The sequence below is a fragment of the Chrysoperla carnea genome, chromosome 1 (assembly GCF_905475395.1).
Source record: "Chrysoperla carnea chromosome 1, inChrCarn1.1, whole genome shotgun sequence".
In the NCBI taxonomy this organism is placed as follows: domain Eukaryota; kingdom Metazoa; phylum Arthropoda; class Insecta; order Neuroptera; family Chrysopidae; genus Chrysoperla; species Chrysoperla carnea.
Window position 1 is genome coordinate 41,703,664 of NC_058337.1, and position 17,681 is coordinate 41,721,344.

Genomic DNA, 17,681 nt, shown 5'->3' on the forward strand with positions numbered 1-17,681 from the left:
TAATACAAATTGTTTTGCTGGCTTAATAGATCTTAAAATATTGGCCGTAATATGGGGCGACCCCCTTATTGGAAAATCCAAACATAACTGATACTTACTTATATTTTGAAACTCTTTGGGAAATCCTATAGATTGAATAAGCGTAGATTATGTACATTATAATTTAAATGATTTACGAAAAAATACATGTATTATTTTATGTATACATCATTGTGCATGTAGCGGTAAGTACTTTCAGTGAGCCTATATATTTTATCTATGAATGAGCCGCTAAAACTTCGAGTATGTTGTTCATATAGCTACGTACTACTTAAAAACAAAATTTTCGCCTTTCGAAAATTCATTATAACGCTTTATTCTCAAATTAAAATTCGAAAATTTTTAATGCTCAAGAAAAATTTCATAGGCTTAGGAGAAGTCATTTAAAGCAGTGCCGAATGACACAGGAAATAAAAAAATTAAAATTTCCATATTGTTTGTATTTCTCCCCCTATTGGATGTATATGGGTAAATACTATATTTTACCAACTTTTTCATTAATCGACTTTTTAGGTGCATTCTTGGTATAAAGTGGCCAAATTGGTTTCTTACAGGTTTATTCTACGGGTTTTGTTAATGAGAAGTTGTAGAAGAGAATAACCGAAGCACACGTCGACGTAGAAATTCGTTTTATAAAGTGGGGATGGATTGTACTGGAACCTGCAAGGATTGATACATAGAAAGTGGCTGAAGGACGTAAACCTCTCAGAAAAAGGACGTATACCTCAAGGAAAGTCTCAATGAAGAGTTAATAGAGACAGGCGGAAAGAGGTGGTTAAGATATTAGTTAAGAACAGGTCATAAGTTCTAGGATTTATTATTGAAAAATAATATATTTTTTTCGTGTTGTTGTAATGCTACCCACATATTCTTGTAGGATTTGAGGAAAGGGAATTATGATGAATAAACTGAAATACTTTCCCGAAATAGTGTCTAGGTATGTATCAAATTCAAAAAATAGGTTTTATTGATTAATTTGATATTTAAAATATTGACCTTCTAAAAATCGCTAGTTATTCATAGTTCAAAGTTGATTAAACTTACATAAATATAAATCGATAACATCATGTCTCTAAACTGATGAAATGATACTGCTAGAATTCATGACATTTATTAAATTGAATACGAAATTTCGACATGAAATCGATATGAATACTCGTTTAATTCTAAAACCAGTTAAATTGAATTAATTGTAGTTTACTTCTGTAATACGAATGTTGAAAATACTGTTATGTATTAAAAGTTACATAAACAAAAAAAAAACAATCAATTTCATTGTTAATAATAATCATATTAAATAAAAATTAGATTAAAAGTTTTTTGCACTGCTGCCATGATTTTTAGTTAAAATGTGAATTTTTGCTGTAAGAAATAAAATTTTTTTAGATTTGAACCTCCAAGATTAACTGTTTCTTTCTTCGTTAAGTGCATTTTACAGTGTATTTTTATAGTTTTCGACAATTGACGGTAAATTATTTACTGTAATATTTAGAATCGTAAAGAATTAAGGCGTTATTAAGTGGTATTTGGAAGAATATATAGAAAATGGTCGTATAAATATTATAATTTCACCATTTATTGACCATGAAAAATCGTTTTTCGTGAACATTAAATTTTTTATTTCATGATGGGAACTAGGTAGTTATATTTTGCCAAAAAATTTAAGCTAAACATATTTTAAGTTAAATACTTTTACGTTTTGAAAAATTTATGAGTTGCACTTACTAAACAAAATTAACATTAATGTATTCTGCTGGTGTACGAAAGTAATCGAAAAAAAAAATTAATTTTAACAGATAGTTACTCTATTTGTAGGGGGGAGGAGTAACAATATTTGGAAGTTTTTTTTTTTTAATTTTTCAGGTGATCTAAGGAAAAATTTACTTTATTACTATTTGTAAAATTATTTACCATAAATGAGTAAAGTTGTCGCATTTAATGGTCTGACTTCCAAGGGTGGTATCCTCATTATTTTTTGCTTTTCATATTTAATTTTATCTTAAAGTGCTTGAAAATATAACATATTGAAAAATTAAAAAATTAAAGTTTTGAAATTTTCTTGAAAAACATTACTTATGAAAAATATCAAAAAGTTAACGATTTTTCACAGTTGAAGTATTAAAAACAGAAAAAGACAAATTTGAAAGTTATTTTTCAATTTTTATCGATTTTAGCTCTTTATCTCAAAATATATTGCCCCGAAAAGTTAAGTTGTATTTCTTGTGCCAAAATTTTTAGTAATGACAATATTTGTAATATATTGGTATTTAGAATATACTCCTAGCAGCAAAATCCTTGGAAGTTTTAATCTGTTATACGATTAGTATAATCATTCTAATTTTCGTAAAAAAAAAAACTTTCTATCAACTGTAAATTTACGAAAATTCTTTTTTGGTTGAGAATTGAAAAGTGTCTCTTATTAATGTAATTAATTTTTCAAAGGTGATTTATTAAAATTTACGAAATGGCAGATAGTTCTTGTCAATGATTTCGATAATTATCGATGTTTTGGATAAAACAATATTTATTAGGAACGTATACGAGATGAATTTTACTCTCTTTATCGCTGTATCGTCCGATTACAACGAAAAGTAGGTACGGTCAAACAGCTCAAAATAAATGGATTTAGCTAAATTTAACCTAATGCAAAGCACTTCATTTAGGCGTATCCCTAAACTTAACTTCGAAAATCAATGTTATGATTTTCTGATAATACTCTCAATGTTTAAAATTAGAAATTTCGAATAAATGATGACAATAGAGTCAAAAGAACGTTTTTGTAGTAAACCATTTATTTAATCAAAATGTTTTATACCACAAATATTTTTCTTCTACGGGCATAGAAATCTTAAGAGATTAATTACTTACTTTATTTAAACGACGAGTTTGGGCATAAAGCGCTCAAACAGAACAACTACGTTAAAAAAAAGTAAGTTTAGCTAAATTGCTCATTAGGAGCAGCACTTTTTCACCTGGTAGACCGTTGAAACATTTCTGGGTCACCCGGTACATCTTATAACGTCAGAATTATACTCCATATATAATTCTGATTTTTTTACGTTCTTACTTAATTATATTCATTAAATGAATCCCGTATTATTAAGTAAATATTACGTGGGATGTTTTAATAAATTCATACATTTAATTAATAATTAAATTATTAATAAACCGTGTATATATGCACGGACATTGTTATTATGAGTGCAATAATTTTCCATTTTTATTTTTTGTGAATAATTTGTAATTTTTTTTGTTTAACTAATTAAATTCGCCGCCGTTGTATAGAAAATAAAATGACTTTGTTATTGATTTTACTTGGTAAAAGAATGTTTTTAAAAAAACATCATCTAATCTTTTTAAATCGAATTAAATGAAACCTTTTCAAGTCATTCTGTGGAGGGTTCAACCTAGTATTCGTAGTGCGTTTATTATACACCTATGTGATAATATGACTTAATAAGTATTACATATTATAAAAAAATAATAATTATTTTTTAAAGTTTTTACATATTATTACAATATAGAAGTAAAACCAATAATATAAATTTTTTTTAGAAATACTAGTGATTGTTGTTTTAATTATTGAGTGTGATGTTATTTTTTTAAATTTTTTGAATGTTTTAACGGTTTTAATTAAGAGTGATTTTTATTGATCTCAAAATAATATGGTAAGTATATTTAATGGATTTATTATATAATATTGGGCTTCAAAAATTAATTATTGTTATATTTTTACATTAATACTTATGTGCCTTAAAATTAGACCGTTAGATACTGAATTCAGCCTAAATTTCCAAAGGTATAACAATAGTTAGTATGACTAACATTATATTAATTTCGGTACTTAATTGGAACGCAGACAATTAAACGTATCTATTTATGTGTGTTATATAACTATAATTTTGAAATAAGTGTCTAATTAGTTTTATGGCCTTATCTTTAACAAAATTTAAGTTAAGTTTGCATTCGACACTGAACAAAAATTCAATCTAATTAAATTTTTGGCTCCATTTTTTTTCCTAGATAATTGTAAAATTTGTATATTTCACCCGATGTTTTATGTTTATATTTTTGAATTCTTTTAAAGTAAATTCCTTATTTAAAAGTAAATATTTGGGTCATTTAAACAGGGAAACAAATACAGCCCACCGTTTTCGAGTAATTCAAAATATAATGGTTAACAAATGGCCAATTTTAGGCTGAAACATTAAAACTAAAATTTTCGAAACTCTCCCATTAAAATAAAGTATACAAATTTTACTTTTTGAAAATTTATAGGCATCTAAATTAAACAGTCTGAAAATCGTTTTAAAAATCCTTTTTTTTGAAAAATGCCTACAACTGGGATAAATAATATCATATTTTCTAAATTTGATGTGATCAATTGATTATTTTTAATTAAATTCGATCAATTATGGATTCGACTTGTTTTTCAATATCATCAAATTTACTGATGCTTTTTTTAGCGAATACTTTTACCTCAGAATTTCTTCCGAAATTCTTTTATTTATCAGAAAAATTGCTTACATGTCCAAAAAAACTTTTTGGAAAAACGCAGTTGTTGCGATTGCGATTTTGCATATAAGTACCTACTTGACTTTACTTGGATCAGATTCTGAACATTTTGTTGCATTTATAATATTTTATCAAAATTGATAATTTGTTTCAATTTATTTTTAATTACTTTAAATATATATTGATGGTCTAAGACTTTTTTTAGCGGAAATGAGTGCAAGTAAGTATATTGTTGATTTGTTGAAGGGGTTGATGATATGTACTTTATGAAAGTTAAGCCATACAAGATCCGAGAAGGTCAATTAATTTAATGGGGTGTGAAACATGTTTTTAATTCTCGAAAATAATTTATTTTTTGTAATATAAATATACATTAACATAACAAATAACAATAACTCTTTGTTTGCAAATTTTTTCCCCTTTCGTTTTTAATAACTAGAACACACTGTTGCGATTGGATAGAGCCCACAACACAATTAGCATATACTCAAATGCAGGTCCGGGCTTAGAAATTTGCATGCCCTAGGTAGTTGCAAAATTTGCCGCCACCATCCCCTCAAAGTTTTTTCACTGGTGTAATATAAGTGTGGTCAATATCTAGATTTGTATCCAACCCACTTATAATGTTGGTACGTGTGCCAAGGCAATAGACTAGAAATTCCCACGAATAAAACAAGTTTTCAAAGTTTCTGCCAAAAGCCACCCTTCAGTTCTTGGCACGTGGCCACTCTGCCTGTATGGTAAATCTGGACCTGCCCAGGTGCAAATTCTTCGAAAATTTTTAATTGTTTCGTTTGTTTTAACATGGTTTTACCACTGTTAGTTTTTATAACAAAACCAATAGTATTTAAAAAATCTGCAATAACCTTACAGATTAAAAAAATGCATATAACTCGGTTATATGACATCATATTTTATTGATCCACTGAAAATTTCCAAAATTTATTTGTTTTCCAGTAATTTAGTCTCGAGATAGTTTGGCTTGAAATAGATATTTCGGCTACAAAACGAAAAAAAAGTTCTTTTTAACGAAGATCGGGAATTTTACCAAAATTATTGAATGAAATGCATATTTTTAAATGCAAAACCGTTTTTAATTTAATGATAATACGATTTCAGAATTTATTATTCAATTATCTTTCTATTAGACAAAAAAAAAAATTAAAATATCCAAATACCCGACTGCAGTTTACAGTCTCTAGTGTGCCACATAGGAACACACATACATACATACCTACATGACATATATAGACTGATAAACACATTACCACTTGTGTAGCGCAGTCGAGTAATAAACGGATAATCGTCAAAGTAAAGCTTTTACGCGCGATTAAAAGTTTCCAAGCCGCGTGAAAACAGATGTACCACTCTCTTAAGAGTTTTCGTAAATAAAAAAGTTTGGCGTCTCTTAAAAAAAAATACGAAATATTAGCTTTGGTCTCCGAAAATAGGAGGCCAAATAGGGATTTTTTTAACTCTCGTTTATTGGATCATATAAATTATGCAAGTGAGACGAATAAAACTTTTTCCAAAAATTGGAGTAATAAATTTGTAAACTTCCCTAAAAATTAGTTCCTATTCAAATAATTTTTTAAGATATTTGACAAAAATTCGTTTCATTTTTATAACACAAATTTTGTTTTTATTCTTAGGCAAAATTAGATACAATTTTAAAATTTGGCTACATGTTAATAATTATCAGTATTTTATTAATGATATGGGTCTCAAGAATTGAAACGCTGGACATAGATCGAATCTCATCATCACACCAAGATCATCCACCATGTTATTTTAATCCACAATGTACATGCTCAAAAGCGTTACCATCTGATTTGGGAATCGTTCAATGTAAAAATGTAGCATTACCAAATATACCGAAAGCTTTAAATATGTCAAAAGTGTTTATGCTACAATTAACTAATAATGATTTAAAATGGTTTGAACCATATTTCTTACATGGAACTGGTCAGTAAATATTGTTTATGGGAAAAAGATTGAATGTTGTTACACAATTTAACAGGCACAAAAATATATTGGGTTCCGAATTAATTACTCACTTGGGCGTAGTATTCGTAGTATTTGGTTATTCTAAGTCACATGATCCAGTAAATCCAAATTAAAGAGGCAGTTTGATCTACTGAGTTGGTTAGGATATAAGTAGTTTGCCACTTTATGGTTACACCTTTCACGCCTCAAAGTCCCTCGAGAAATTTCATAACTAGTTTAAACTCTATAAATATTCAAATATTATCAAAGATAATAAATGAGAACTCTAAGATATTTCGAAATAAATTTAGATTTTGCCCCAATTACCTAGATCAGTTTTTTTGTATTTTATAAGTACGTATTTCGACTAACGAGTTGTCATTATCAGTATGAATTAGCTAATCGTTATTACTATTATTATGTATGTTACTCGCTGCTTATTTGGTGGCGGACTGCACGTGCATTGCAATTCATACTGATGATGACTACTTAGTAGTCGAAATACGTATTTATAAAATAAAAAAACCAATCTAGGAAATTGGGGCAAAATCGAAATTTAGTTTAAACTATTCAATTGCTCTTGAACTGTTTATATCAGTATATCACCATAAACAGAATTAACCCACTATAGACGAAAATTGTGATTGTGAACTAACATTCAATTATATTCTCATTCGCTTTATGGAAAATATTATTATATTTTGAATATTTTCAACCAAATTTTTTAGGTTTATATCGATTGGAAGTTAGTCATAATCCGTTGGGAGATATTTCAGCAGGTGCTTTTACAGGATTAGAACGATATTTATGGGAGCTACGATTAACACATAATCAATTGATTGAAGTTCCAACAAAATCATTTAGATTTTTACAAAAATTACGTCTTTTAGACTTATCAGGTATGAATGGATATTTAAACAAACCATGTGTCCGAAAAACTTAGGTTGTCGTTGCAGCTCTAGAAATATTTGTTATGAAGTATCATACATAACATTTTTTAACTTTTCGGATAATCATTTTTTTAGTGAAGTGAAGGTTAGAGGAGTATACCTAGCCTGAAAAACTGGTTGGGAATAGCTGCCAATTATTTCTGTTGATTCACAGTTGCTTCAATTCATCTGGAGTTAGCGAAAGAAAGTTGCACTATGCTATTACAGTTTACCTACTGTTTATATGACAAGAGTTTTTCCTATGTTACTTTGTGTCAAAAGGAAGTGACATAGAGCACATTCGATAATGGACTTTAGGACTTCTTGATAATTTTTTTGATAGCGTGAGCTTTGAATCACAGGTTCAAGTTTTTGCACTGTTCTACCATGGGTTAAAGCCGCCTGTTAGCCAGGAAACTGTACCTATTCGAGGTATCTTTGGTTTTGATGTCAATAGTATAACTGCCAGTAATAACAACAAATATCCATTTAGATACTTTCTGTATCACTCAGTTTACTCAGTTATCACTCAGTTGGTAGGTTTTCTCCTTTGACTACCAACACAAATATTGTTTGCTATTATTCTCTCAGGTAAAAAAATATAATAAGGCTTATTTTGATTTTTTCCTTCTACAGCTCTGGTAAGCTGATTTATCAAAAAGCTCTGTTGAGTGTTATGTCGAATCTTGGGCCAAAGGCGATAATTGAAAACAGTTAACCTTAATACAGCATCCTAAGTTTAGCGTTCAATGATTCTTATTAAATTATGTGTTTTCGCCGTTAGAATTCTATAAATCATTAATCAATATCTGTTCAGGTAATGATATATCGAGTTTGGAACCAGAAGATTGGCGTGGTTTGGAAAGTTCATTGCAAATTTTAATTATCGCTGATAATTCAATATCAAAATTATCAGCAGATACATTTAGTGGTTTACCACTATTAGAAACACTGGATTTACGTGGTAATAATATTAAATCAGTTGATCCAAATGTTTTTCGTGATGGCCTAGCACATTTATCAAAAGTTTTATTGGGTGATAATCAATTAATTGAAATACCATATTTGGCTCTTGCGCCCTTACGATTATTACGTTATTTAGATTTAAGCAAAAATTTAATCACTGATATGGTACGCATAATTGAAAATGAATCAGATGAAGAGGATAATCAGCCACCTTTGCAACCATCAACGCCTTTATCTTTGGATACTTTACGGTTAGATTACAATCAAATTACAACATTATATCCGGGATCGTTTCAATACTTCAATGTATTGAATAATACGTATTTGAGTGGGAATCCTATCAGTATTCTGGAGGTAAATTTTTGATGCCCCCTTTCAAATTTTGTGAAAATTGGTTCTTGATTTTCTTGCATATTAGCTACTGATATTTATTTTCGATTTATGCAGAATCGATTAAAATTCGATTGTATGTTAACTACGTTATAACGTCTCTCAATGAAATCAAATCCAATTTCTATAATAGTTGAAAGGTCTTTTATACATGAATTTTACTTTATGTTAATAATTATCTTCTTTATAAATTTTTAGAATTCAGCCTTTCGTAATGCAAAAATACGTGATTTATATTTACGAGATTGTAGATTAACGACTGTTAATCCAGAAGCATTTGATGGCTTAGAAGGGTCCTTACAAACTTTAGATTTATCTGGTAACAATATTACAAGTGTTACAGTATCCGGTGGGGTATTATCTAGTGATTCATCAAACACTAACAATAATCCAGAAATGTTGTTTACAAGATTTCAAGCATTACAAACGCTTTCGTTAAAAGATAATTTAATCCAAAAATTGAATCCAGTTGAGTTATTTAATGGATTCCAATATACACTATTACACTTGGATTTGAGTGGTAAAGATAATTCTCAAATTTCTTTGCAAGAACTGCGAAGGTTAGTAAAATTTTTGTCATAATTTTGGAATAATCTGTCCATTGTAATTGAGTAAAAAACATTGTACTAATTTCTGTTTAGGTTACGTATTCTACGTAGTTTAAAATTATCTCGACTAATGCAAACTCAATTAGGACCCGAAGATTTTCTCGAATTTAGTGTGAATTTAGATGAATTGTATATTACTGATAGTAATTTAAAAACAATTAAAAATCATGCGTTTATGCACATTCGAGGATTAAAATTATTGGATTTATCGGAAAATAAAATTGACAACTTAGAGCCGGATTGTTTTTCTGAAGTAAGTATCCATACATATATAGTGAGGTTGTGAAATAATTGCCGTATACATTGTTATTTTGTTTTTAGCACATTCTATTTATGATTTTAGGGCAAATTAGTTTCTAAAATGGGATTTTTTTCTCAAAATATTCATATACTAATTATTAAAAAAAAATTTTTTGTATAGAATCATTGTCGTTAGTATTTCAATATTTCTTAGTAAAAATATTAGGCAGTCGAATTAATCGAATAAATAAGAAATATTTCAGTATTTTACGTATATTTCAGATTGGACATTCGTTGGTATCATTAAATCTAGGGCATGGTCTATCAAGTAATGTTAAGGAAGTACCATCAAAAGCCTTTGAGGATTTGACTAATCTACAGTATTTAAATATTGCAAATAATTATTTTAATAAATTATCCGATACATCATTTTACTTTCTTAGAAATATTAAAGAAATACATTTGGAAGATAATAAGATTCCTGAGATACATAAAGGAACATTTCAGGTAGGTTTAATTTGTATTTGATTTTTATAAATATATCGTAACCCGGACCTATCTACTTAAGGTATAATCAGTATGGTATTTGCAGTTCCTATGCTAAAACTATGGTAAAACTTTTGACAGAATATAACGAATGGCATTTCAACCGACAATGTCCTGCAGATTTACTATTCAAATTCCAATAATAAAGGAAAACACTCCTTGATTCGAGGTAGAATTGTCTTGTCCCCTTAGCCGATACCTGGATTGGCCTGACCATTTTATTTTATTCTACGGCAAGCGGTTCCTCGAATCATTCATACATAATTTTTGTTTGAAATCTTGAAGTTTCAAAAGTGTTGCCTTACTACAGCAGCGGCATTAGACAACGCGAGGCCCTGGGCCGTGCACTTTTTGTGAGGCCTTTTAAAACATAAAAATTAACTTTGCATGCTTTTTGTTTTAGTAGTATGCAAAATATCCTGAGCCATATGCGATCTCAAATAGCGATTTTGATAAATTTTAATTTTGAAAAAGATCTTTCAGCACTCGTTTTTACATTATTTTGAGTACTTTGAGTATTTTGAGTTTTAAATTACTCACCTTTTTTGTGTGAATAGGCCTTTCTTAGCGCGAGACCCTGTTCAGTGGCCCCTTAATTTGAAGGTAGCCTAAACTGTCTAGGTAGTTGTTTCTAGATTTATAGTCTACAGTCCAGACACTGATAAAAATTAAAATTAATTATTAGATTATCTAATCTGTGCCTAAACGTGAAATTTCTATGCTGCGATCCAAATGGCGATTGCTTTGGTGTGAATCAATGGAACCTATTTAAATCGCTAGAATATACCAAGAACTAAAGGAACAGAAAGCATGTTGTAGGAACATATAAACCTTCTGGAGTCGCACTACTACTCATGACTTTATTCGCCGTGACCTATCGCGCGGCTGTAAATGCTTAAGTCGCGGCATAGATATTTGAATTTAATATACTTTATATTTCAGGGTGATATTCATAATGGATTAGAAGAAATCTATTTATCATTTAACAATATCGAATTAATTGAGCAACATACGTTCGTTGATCTACTCTCATTACAATATTTATATTTAGATGATAATAAAATTAAAAAGATTAATCGACGTGCGTTCATGAATTTGGATCGATTAAAATATTTAACATTACGTGGTAATAAATTAGCACAGATCAATGATGAATCATTTCAAAATTTACCAGAATTAGAATACTTAGATTTGGCGTACAATTCTTTGCCATCATTTAATTTTGATTGTTTTGATCAAGTTGGACAATTATCATCTGCATTTAAAGTCAATATTAGTCATAATTTAATTAATCAATTACGTACAAACTTTTCAATATATTCAAATACGTTTAATGGTGGACAACATGATAGTAAGTATTTTAATTACATATACAAATATTTTTTATCATTTGAACTACAATTTTAATCAGTCTGAGTATTCGTTGCATACAGAACCATTTTTAGCACCGCTCGCGGAAATAAAGGCGATCAGATGAAAGTTAAAATTTTTTAAATTGGTATACAAACAAAACGGTATAAGATATCAATGTGATTTTTTAAATTTTAGAGATTGGATCAGAGCATTTTTATTTAAAACACAAATGTACATCAAACTATTTTTTTTAATGTTAACTTAATTCAAGAGCATGTAGATTTTTCGTAGAGAAGCATGTGGGTATTTCTAACATGAAAAATTCAATGAAACTCCTTTTTGGTTAAATGGCTTCGTAAATAAGCAAAACTAATGCCTTGGAGTTAAAAATGCTGTTTATTAATCATGTTTACATACATAAAAATTAAGAGTTTGGTGTGATTTGTGATACGAAAGTGTAGATGGACCATATTTTTTTCATTAGGCATTCTTAATTTGAATTTTCACATAATTATTTCTTCATTTATGTAATAATATTGCCTATATCTATAAGTAAATAATGTCGTTATTAAAAAATGCAGGCAATATTTTTACATTAATAATACCAACATTGTGTGAAAATTTAAATTAATAATATAATGAAAAATATAGAAGTTATACTTATTTCCGTTAGTGGCGCTGAATTTGGTTCTGCACAAATACATATACATTGCCTAGTTGTTTAGCGGCTAGTAGAATTAAACTAACATTAAAAATTTTCCACGCATGTAGTATGAGCAAAAATTTTTGTATGAGGAAATTTGGTTCTGCACAAATACATATACATTGCCTATAGTTGTTTAGCGGCTAGTAGAATTAAACTAACATTACAAATTTTCCACGCATGTTCTATGAGCAAAAATTTTTCTTCAAAATTTCTTATAAATTTAACGACTATTTACGACTATCTATGGCGTTCACCATTTTCATGGATATAAGAACAGATAATTTTTTATCCTGAAATTTGAACAAGCCCCCTTTCAATTTAGTAATGATTGTTATCTTGTCAGGGGTTTTTAAATGTTACTTGGGCACGGAATGTGGGCAAGGATATTACGTGTGTGGAAAGTTTCCTTTTTGAAGCATAAAACTAAAGATTATTATTTCTGCATTCTATAACGTGCATTCTATGACGTTCATGCTATAACGCCTTATGCTCCTGTTTATAGCTTTTATTACAATAGTTAGATTCATTACAACGGTAAGACTCCATTGTTACGGTAACTTGCTGCAAACATCTAATAAACGATAAGATACATTGATTGAACATTCAAAGACTTTTCGTAGATTATCGAAGTCATTTGGGAGAATCGAGATTTGCTTATTTGAGCCGTTGCATTATGCTTAATTTGTGATATGTGTTCATAAAATACACCGCGCTAGTTTATTTTCACACAATAAATTCTCGATGTTATCATTTCTCCATCGTTCGATTTCATGGTCACAATTACCGCTGCAATATACGTCTATTAACTTTTATTTTTAATATAGTTTGTTGCAGTCAGAAGGGTCAAGTTTTGCCTACGCAGTTACCGAAACTAATTGATGCAGGTATGGTGTCTTACCTTAGTAAAACGTTTCCAAATTATTTTTTGCAGAACAATAATAGTGATCACAAACAATCAATTTTTCATCTATTCGTCAGTTCAATGTCATTCTCATCCGTTTGAGAAGTTAAACACCAAAAGCGAAATAAACATTTACAACGAAAGCGGAATAATGGCTTAACTAAATCATAGCAAACCATATATGTAATACTCCTATATTGCAGCGTCCTATATTCCTCTATGAGAGTGACCTCCGAAAACAAGCCATGCAGGGCAAAAGTACTTTGCACGTAATGCGCATGTGCTTTCTTTCGCTATTGGCTATTTAATATCGCGGCCCGGATGCTATTGGGCATGAAGTGACGCGTCCGCAAAACAGTCACGATCCTGTGTCGACAGAGTGAGAGGAATATGTCGTCTGCACCGTGATGTTTTCACCCGCATCTCTCACTCTGCTGGCAATATAGGAGTATTATTATTTGCTACATATATGTAGCAAACTCGACCATAGCCTTGCTTTAGTCTCTCTCTCGATGCTCAATTGTGCCTCTTTGAAACGATTAGATTTTATATCGCTCTTAACCTTACTTAAGTGTCCGACCGAAGCTTCGACCTTCTTCGGCCAAAAAAACACCTTCGGTCAAACATTCGGCTTCGGTTTGGTCGATGGTTCCTTCGAAGGTTTGGTCGAAGGTTCCTAGCAAACGTCGGAATTCGACGAACTGTTCTAAATGTTATTATTTTGAAATAAATTTCAAGGTAATTTTTTTAATCATCTTTAGATTGACTACTAGATCAAATTTAATTTTAAAGTTTTAAAATCATGTTTTTAAACTTTCGGCTTCGGCCGAAGGTTGTGGCGATAGCCGATTAATCGTCTTCCGCTTCGGCTTCGGCCAAAAATCGACCTTCGGTCGGACACTACCTTACATCGACGCTGTAATTAACTAAGTTTGAGGTTATAAGCTTACACATTTCAACCATAAAGGACATGTTTGTTCCATACCGTGCTTCCTATAAATCTTAATTTTTATTTTCATATGTAGGCGACTGTAGAGAGCAGAGCAAAAGGAGCAGATTGATCTCTCTATTTGCTTTTAGAGAACGAGCTTCTTCTCAAAGAAGTTTTTTAGATTTTGATTTTTCTCTGTTACCACTGTTGTCTACTCATCTCAAGTGTATAGGAAAAACCTTTCTTATCCGATGCTTGAACTAATTCTTTAATATTATTAATTTCATAATTTTATTTAATTTCAGTGAGTTACAATCAATATTATTTAAGTCCAGTTATACATTCCAATATAAAAATATTAGATGTATCGTATAATAATATAACACATATAAGTCGTGGATATTTTCGACCAGTTGAATTATCATTAACACATTTATATTTATCAAATAATCAAATCCAAAACATAACACGAGATGTATTTAATAATATACCACATTTACAATCATTAGATTTATCAGACAATGTTATTCAAAGTGTTGATTATGATGCATTTAAAAATACTAAGAGTATACAGGTAAATATTTCATTAATTTTTATTTATAGATAATATTGTGTACCTCAATGTATATTATATTGCATATGTTTGTTTACAATTACTTTCGTTTAAAAGAAGTCTCAAAATAATTTGGGTTACTCGTTGAAGTATAAGTTTGGTTTACTCATTGAAGTATAAGAAAAAGGTAATATTTAGATAGAAAAGTGACCGGTTGACTTGGCAAAGTGATCGTTTTTTGGGGGTGGCATAACAACTTTCATCTAATTGACATAATATAGTACCTACCTACGTAGACTTTCTTCCTTAAATTCACAATAATCAGACGGTTTTTTTGTAAAATTAGACCTGTTTTCGAGGTATAGAGGCTCCATTATGAAATCTGAATGAGTTTTACCATCTTTATCGCTGATTTTCTCGGGTCCTCAAGTATTTTGAGAGGGTGAGTGCACCTCTTTCATATATTTACCATGCACTTCAATCCATCAAAACTATTAATTATAATAATTTTTTATGTAATGACTGAGCCATTAAGTACTGATTCTAAGCAGTACAAACTTTTGAGTGAAATGAAAACTGTAACTTCTATACAACAATAACAAAAAAATCACCAAATAAATTTTTGAACTTGGCAATATTATTTTGAGATATTGAGTATTTACCCCATTGTAAAATTTAGAATTAGCAAGCAAGAAATCGTTTTTAAGACGTTTAGAGTGCCATATCTCGAAAACAGCGGATAATTCTTAATTCGGCAAAAATTCTTCTGGATGAATATTTCGAGGATTACATATGAAAATTTTTAGATCGATCAGGCAAAAGATGCTGTTCTCTAATAATTTTTAGGCTTCTACAAAAACTACCTGTTCCATTTAGGACACCAAAAGCAGCTCTTTTGTCGGAACTTGGTATGTTTTATAATATCCATCTTTCTGAGTGCGACATTTTCTATGCGTTCTTTAGTTTTAATTTTTTTTTAATGTTAGCAATTTTTGAGAGATATATAAAAAAGATTAGCCTCTTTTTTGATACTTCATAAACCAATTTCAAATATTTTTAAATGTTAATAGATTGATATGCCAAACAAAATTGTTTCCAAAAATTATTTTCTATTTATAATTATAAATCAAACATAAAAACAAACAACTTTTATTTAAAACATATGTTGTTGTGTTTAAAATATAATCAATATATCATAATATTTAAATATTTGATTTAAAAATGAGTTAAAAATGATTAACTTGAATTTTTTATGTTTTAGATTTTGTCAATGTCCAATAATCAATTGGAGAATCTACATGTGGATACATTTCATACAATGCACGAATTACGTGTATTAGATTTATCAAACAACAAATTTCGCTCCTTACCTGATCAATTAATTCCATCAGATAATATTGAAATATTAAATTTATCAAATAATCAATTCAATAAAATATCAATATTATCAATATTGACTAAACAAGCAGCACATAATTTGTGTGAATTAGATTTATCTAACAATTATTTAACAAGTTTAGCATATTCCGATTCATTTCAAAGACTTCAAGTAAGTTTTCTTTTTTATCGACATTTAAATTATGCCTTTTATTTAAAATATGACTAATTTTCAATTGTTTACATGTAAATGGTATATTAAATGTCAAATTAAAATTATTTAAACTTGTTGCCTTTAGAAATTGTGAAAATAAGAGACGAAATTGTATAATTCATTGAGTCTGAAAACCTGGGAAAATAAGAGACGAAATTGTATATTCATTGAGTCTGAAAACCAGGGTCAAGTTTAAAGTCTGTTTAAGATGTGCGTCTTTAGACCCGACATTTTTTTCTTGAACCATTTTTATCGTTAACAGTGGCGGATCCACCCATATGGGCATTATGGGCATGCCATCAGCTAAATAGAATAATGATAAAATTTAAAAAAATTAATGAATCGCTTCTATTGTAGTTGGTCTATTGTTCCAAATTTCATACTAAACCCCCATCTGATAATTTTTGGGAGAAAATGTTTTTGTTTAAAAATTCGTTTCAAAGCATGTAAATTCCAAAAATCGAAAAAAATCCTAGCCAAAATCGGTAGAAAAATACTTTCGGAAATCAATTTACCCCTATTAGTTTATTACTCGACCAATTTCAGTTGGGAGTTTTACTACCTAAACCAAATGTTGGTATCAAGGACTTTAATATGGATATCCAGGCAGTGAAAAAAGTGGTTCGGATGTACCACTACGGCGATTCATTAATGATAGTGAATCAACAGTTGTAAATGAATACCGACTTGGAAGGTCAAAACAGAATATGAAAAAAATTCCGCCATACTCAAGTCGATAGCTCATCTCATTGAAGCATGTAGCCAAGATTTGCACCTTAACATAAAAATGTTCTCACAAATATTGACAACTCTTCCAACCAGCGTAGCTACCGCAGAGATATCGTTTTCTACACTTCGCAGGGTAAAATCTTGGTTGCGTGTCTCAATGGAACAGGAAAGATAGTTCGGGCTAGCTCTCGTTAACATCTAGATATCGAAAATATTATCATTACATAAGTAAGAACTTAAATAAAACATTATATGTAAAATGTTTACTAGCGTTTAATTTAATTTGAAGTTTCATCAAAATTGGTTCAGTAGTTTAGAGTGTAAATGTGACACTGTAATGTGCAACGAACACACCATAACTTTTATAATTTTTGTAAGCGAACAAACTACCATCTTACAGGTTTATTAATTTACTATAGTGTTCGCAACACGGCTTTGCCCTCGTGAGCAAATACGGGGCTATATATCTTGTAAAGGTCTAAATGCACTATAATGCACTAATATATATTGATTATAAGCGAGTTCATACTCCGACTCACATTTTACATATTTTCGATTGACTGTCCCGTGCCCATCATCTTTTCTAGGGGCTGGATCCGCGCCTGATCGATAAAACTTAGTTTTCGAGCTTCAAGCCGTCTACTTTCAAAAGACACCCTCTATACCTATATTATTCTTAAACGATTCGCCAACACACT

The 17,681-nt window shown here is 29.7% G+C and overlaps 1 protein-coding gene across 1 annotated transcript in view; it reads left to right on the top strand.

Annotated features, from left to right (window-relative positions):
* The first annotated feature begins 5,177 nt into the window (after positions 1-5,177).
* The window catches only part of LOC123305020 (chaoptin-like), a 32,072-nt gene continuing 19,568 nt past the window's right edge, over positions 5,178-17,681 (top strand). The window contains exons 1-10 of the mRNA XM_044886621.1: positions 5,178-5,183; positions 6,207-6,519; positions 7,269-7,439; positions 8,287-8,789; positions 9,024-9,385; positions 9,467-9,686; positions 9,956-10,180; positions 11,162-11,547; positions 14,441-14,684; positions 15,925-16,068. Coding sequence (XP_044742556.1) covers positions 5,178-5,183; positions 6,207-6,519; positions 7,269-7,439; positions 8,287-8,789; positions 9,024-9,385; positions 9,467-9,686; positions 9,956-10,180; positions 11,162-11,547; positions 14,441-14,684; positions 15,925-16,068 — 2,574 coding nt within the window. The remainder of the gene's footprint in view (positions 5,184-6,206; positions 6,520-7,268; positions 7,440-8,286; positions 8,790-9,023; positions 9,386-9,466; positions 9,687-9,955; positions 10,181-11,161; positions 11,548-14,440; positions 14,685-15,924; positions 16,069-17,681) is intronic.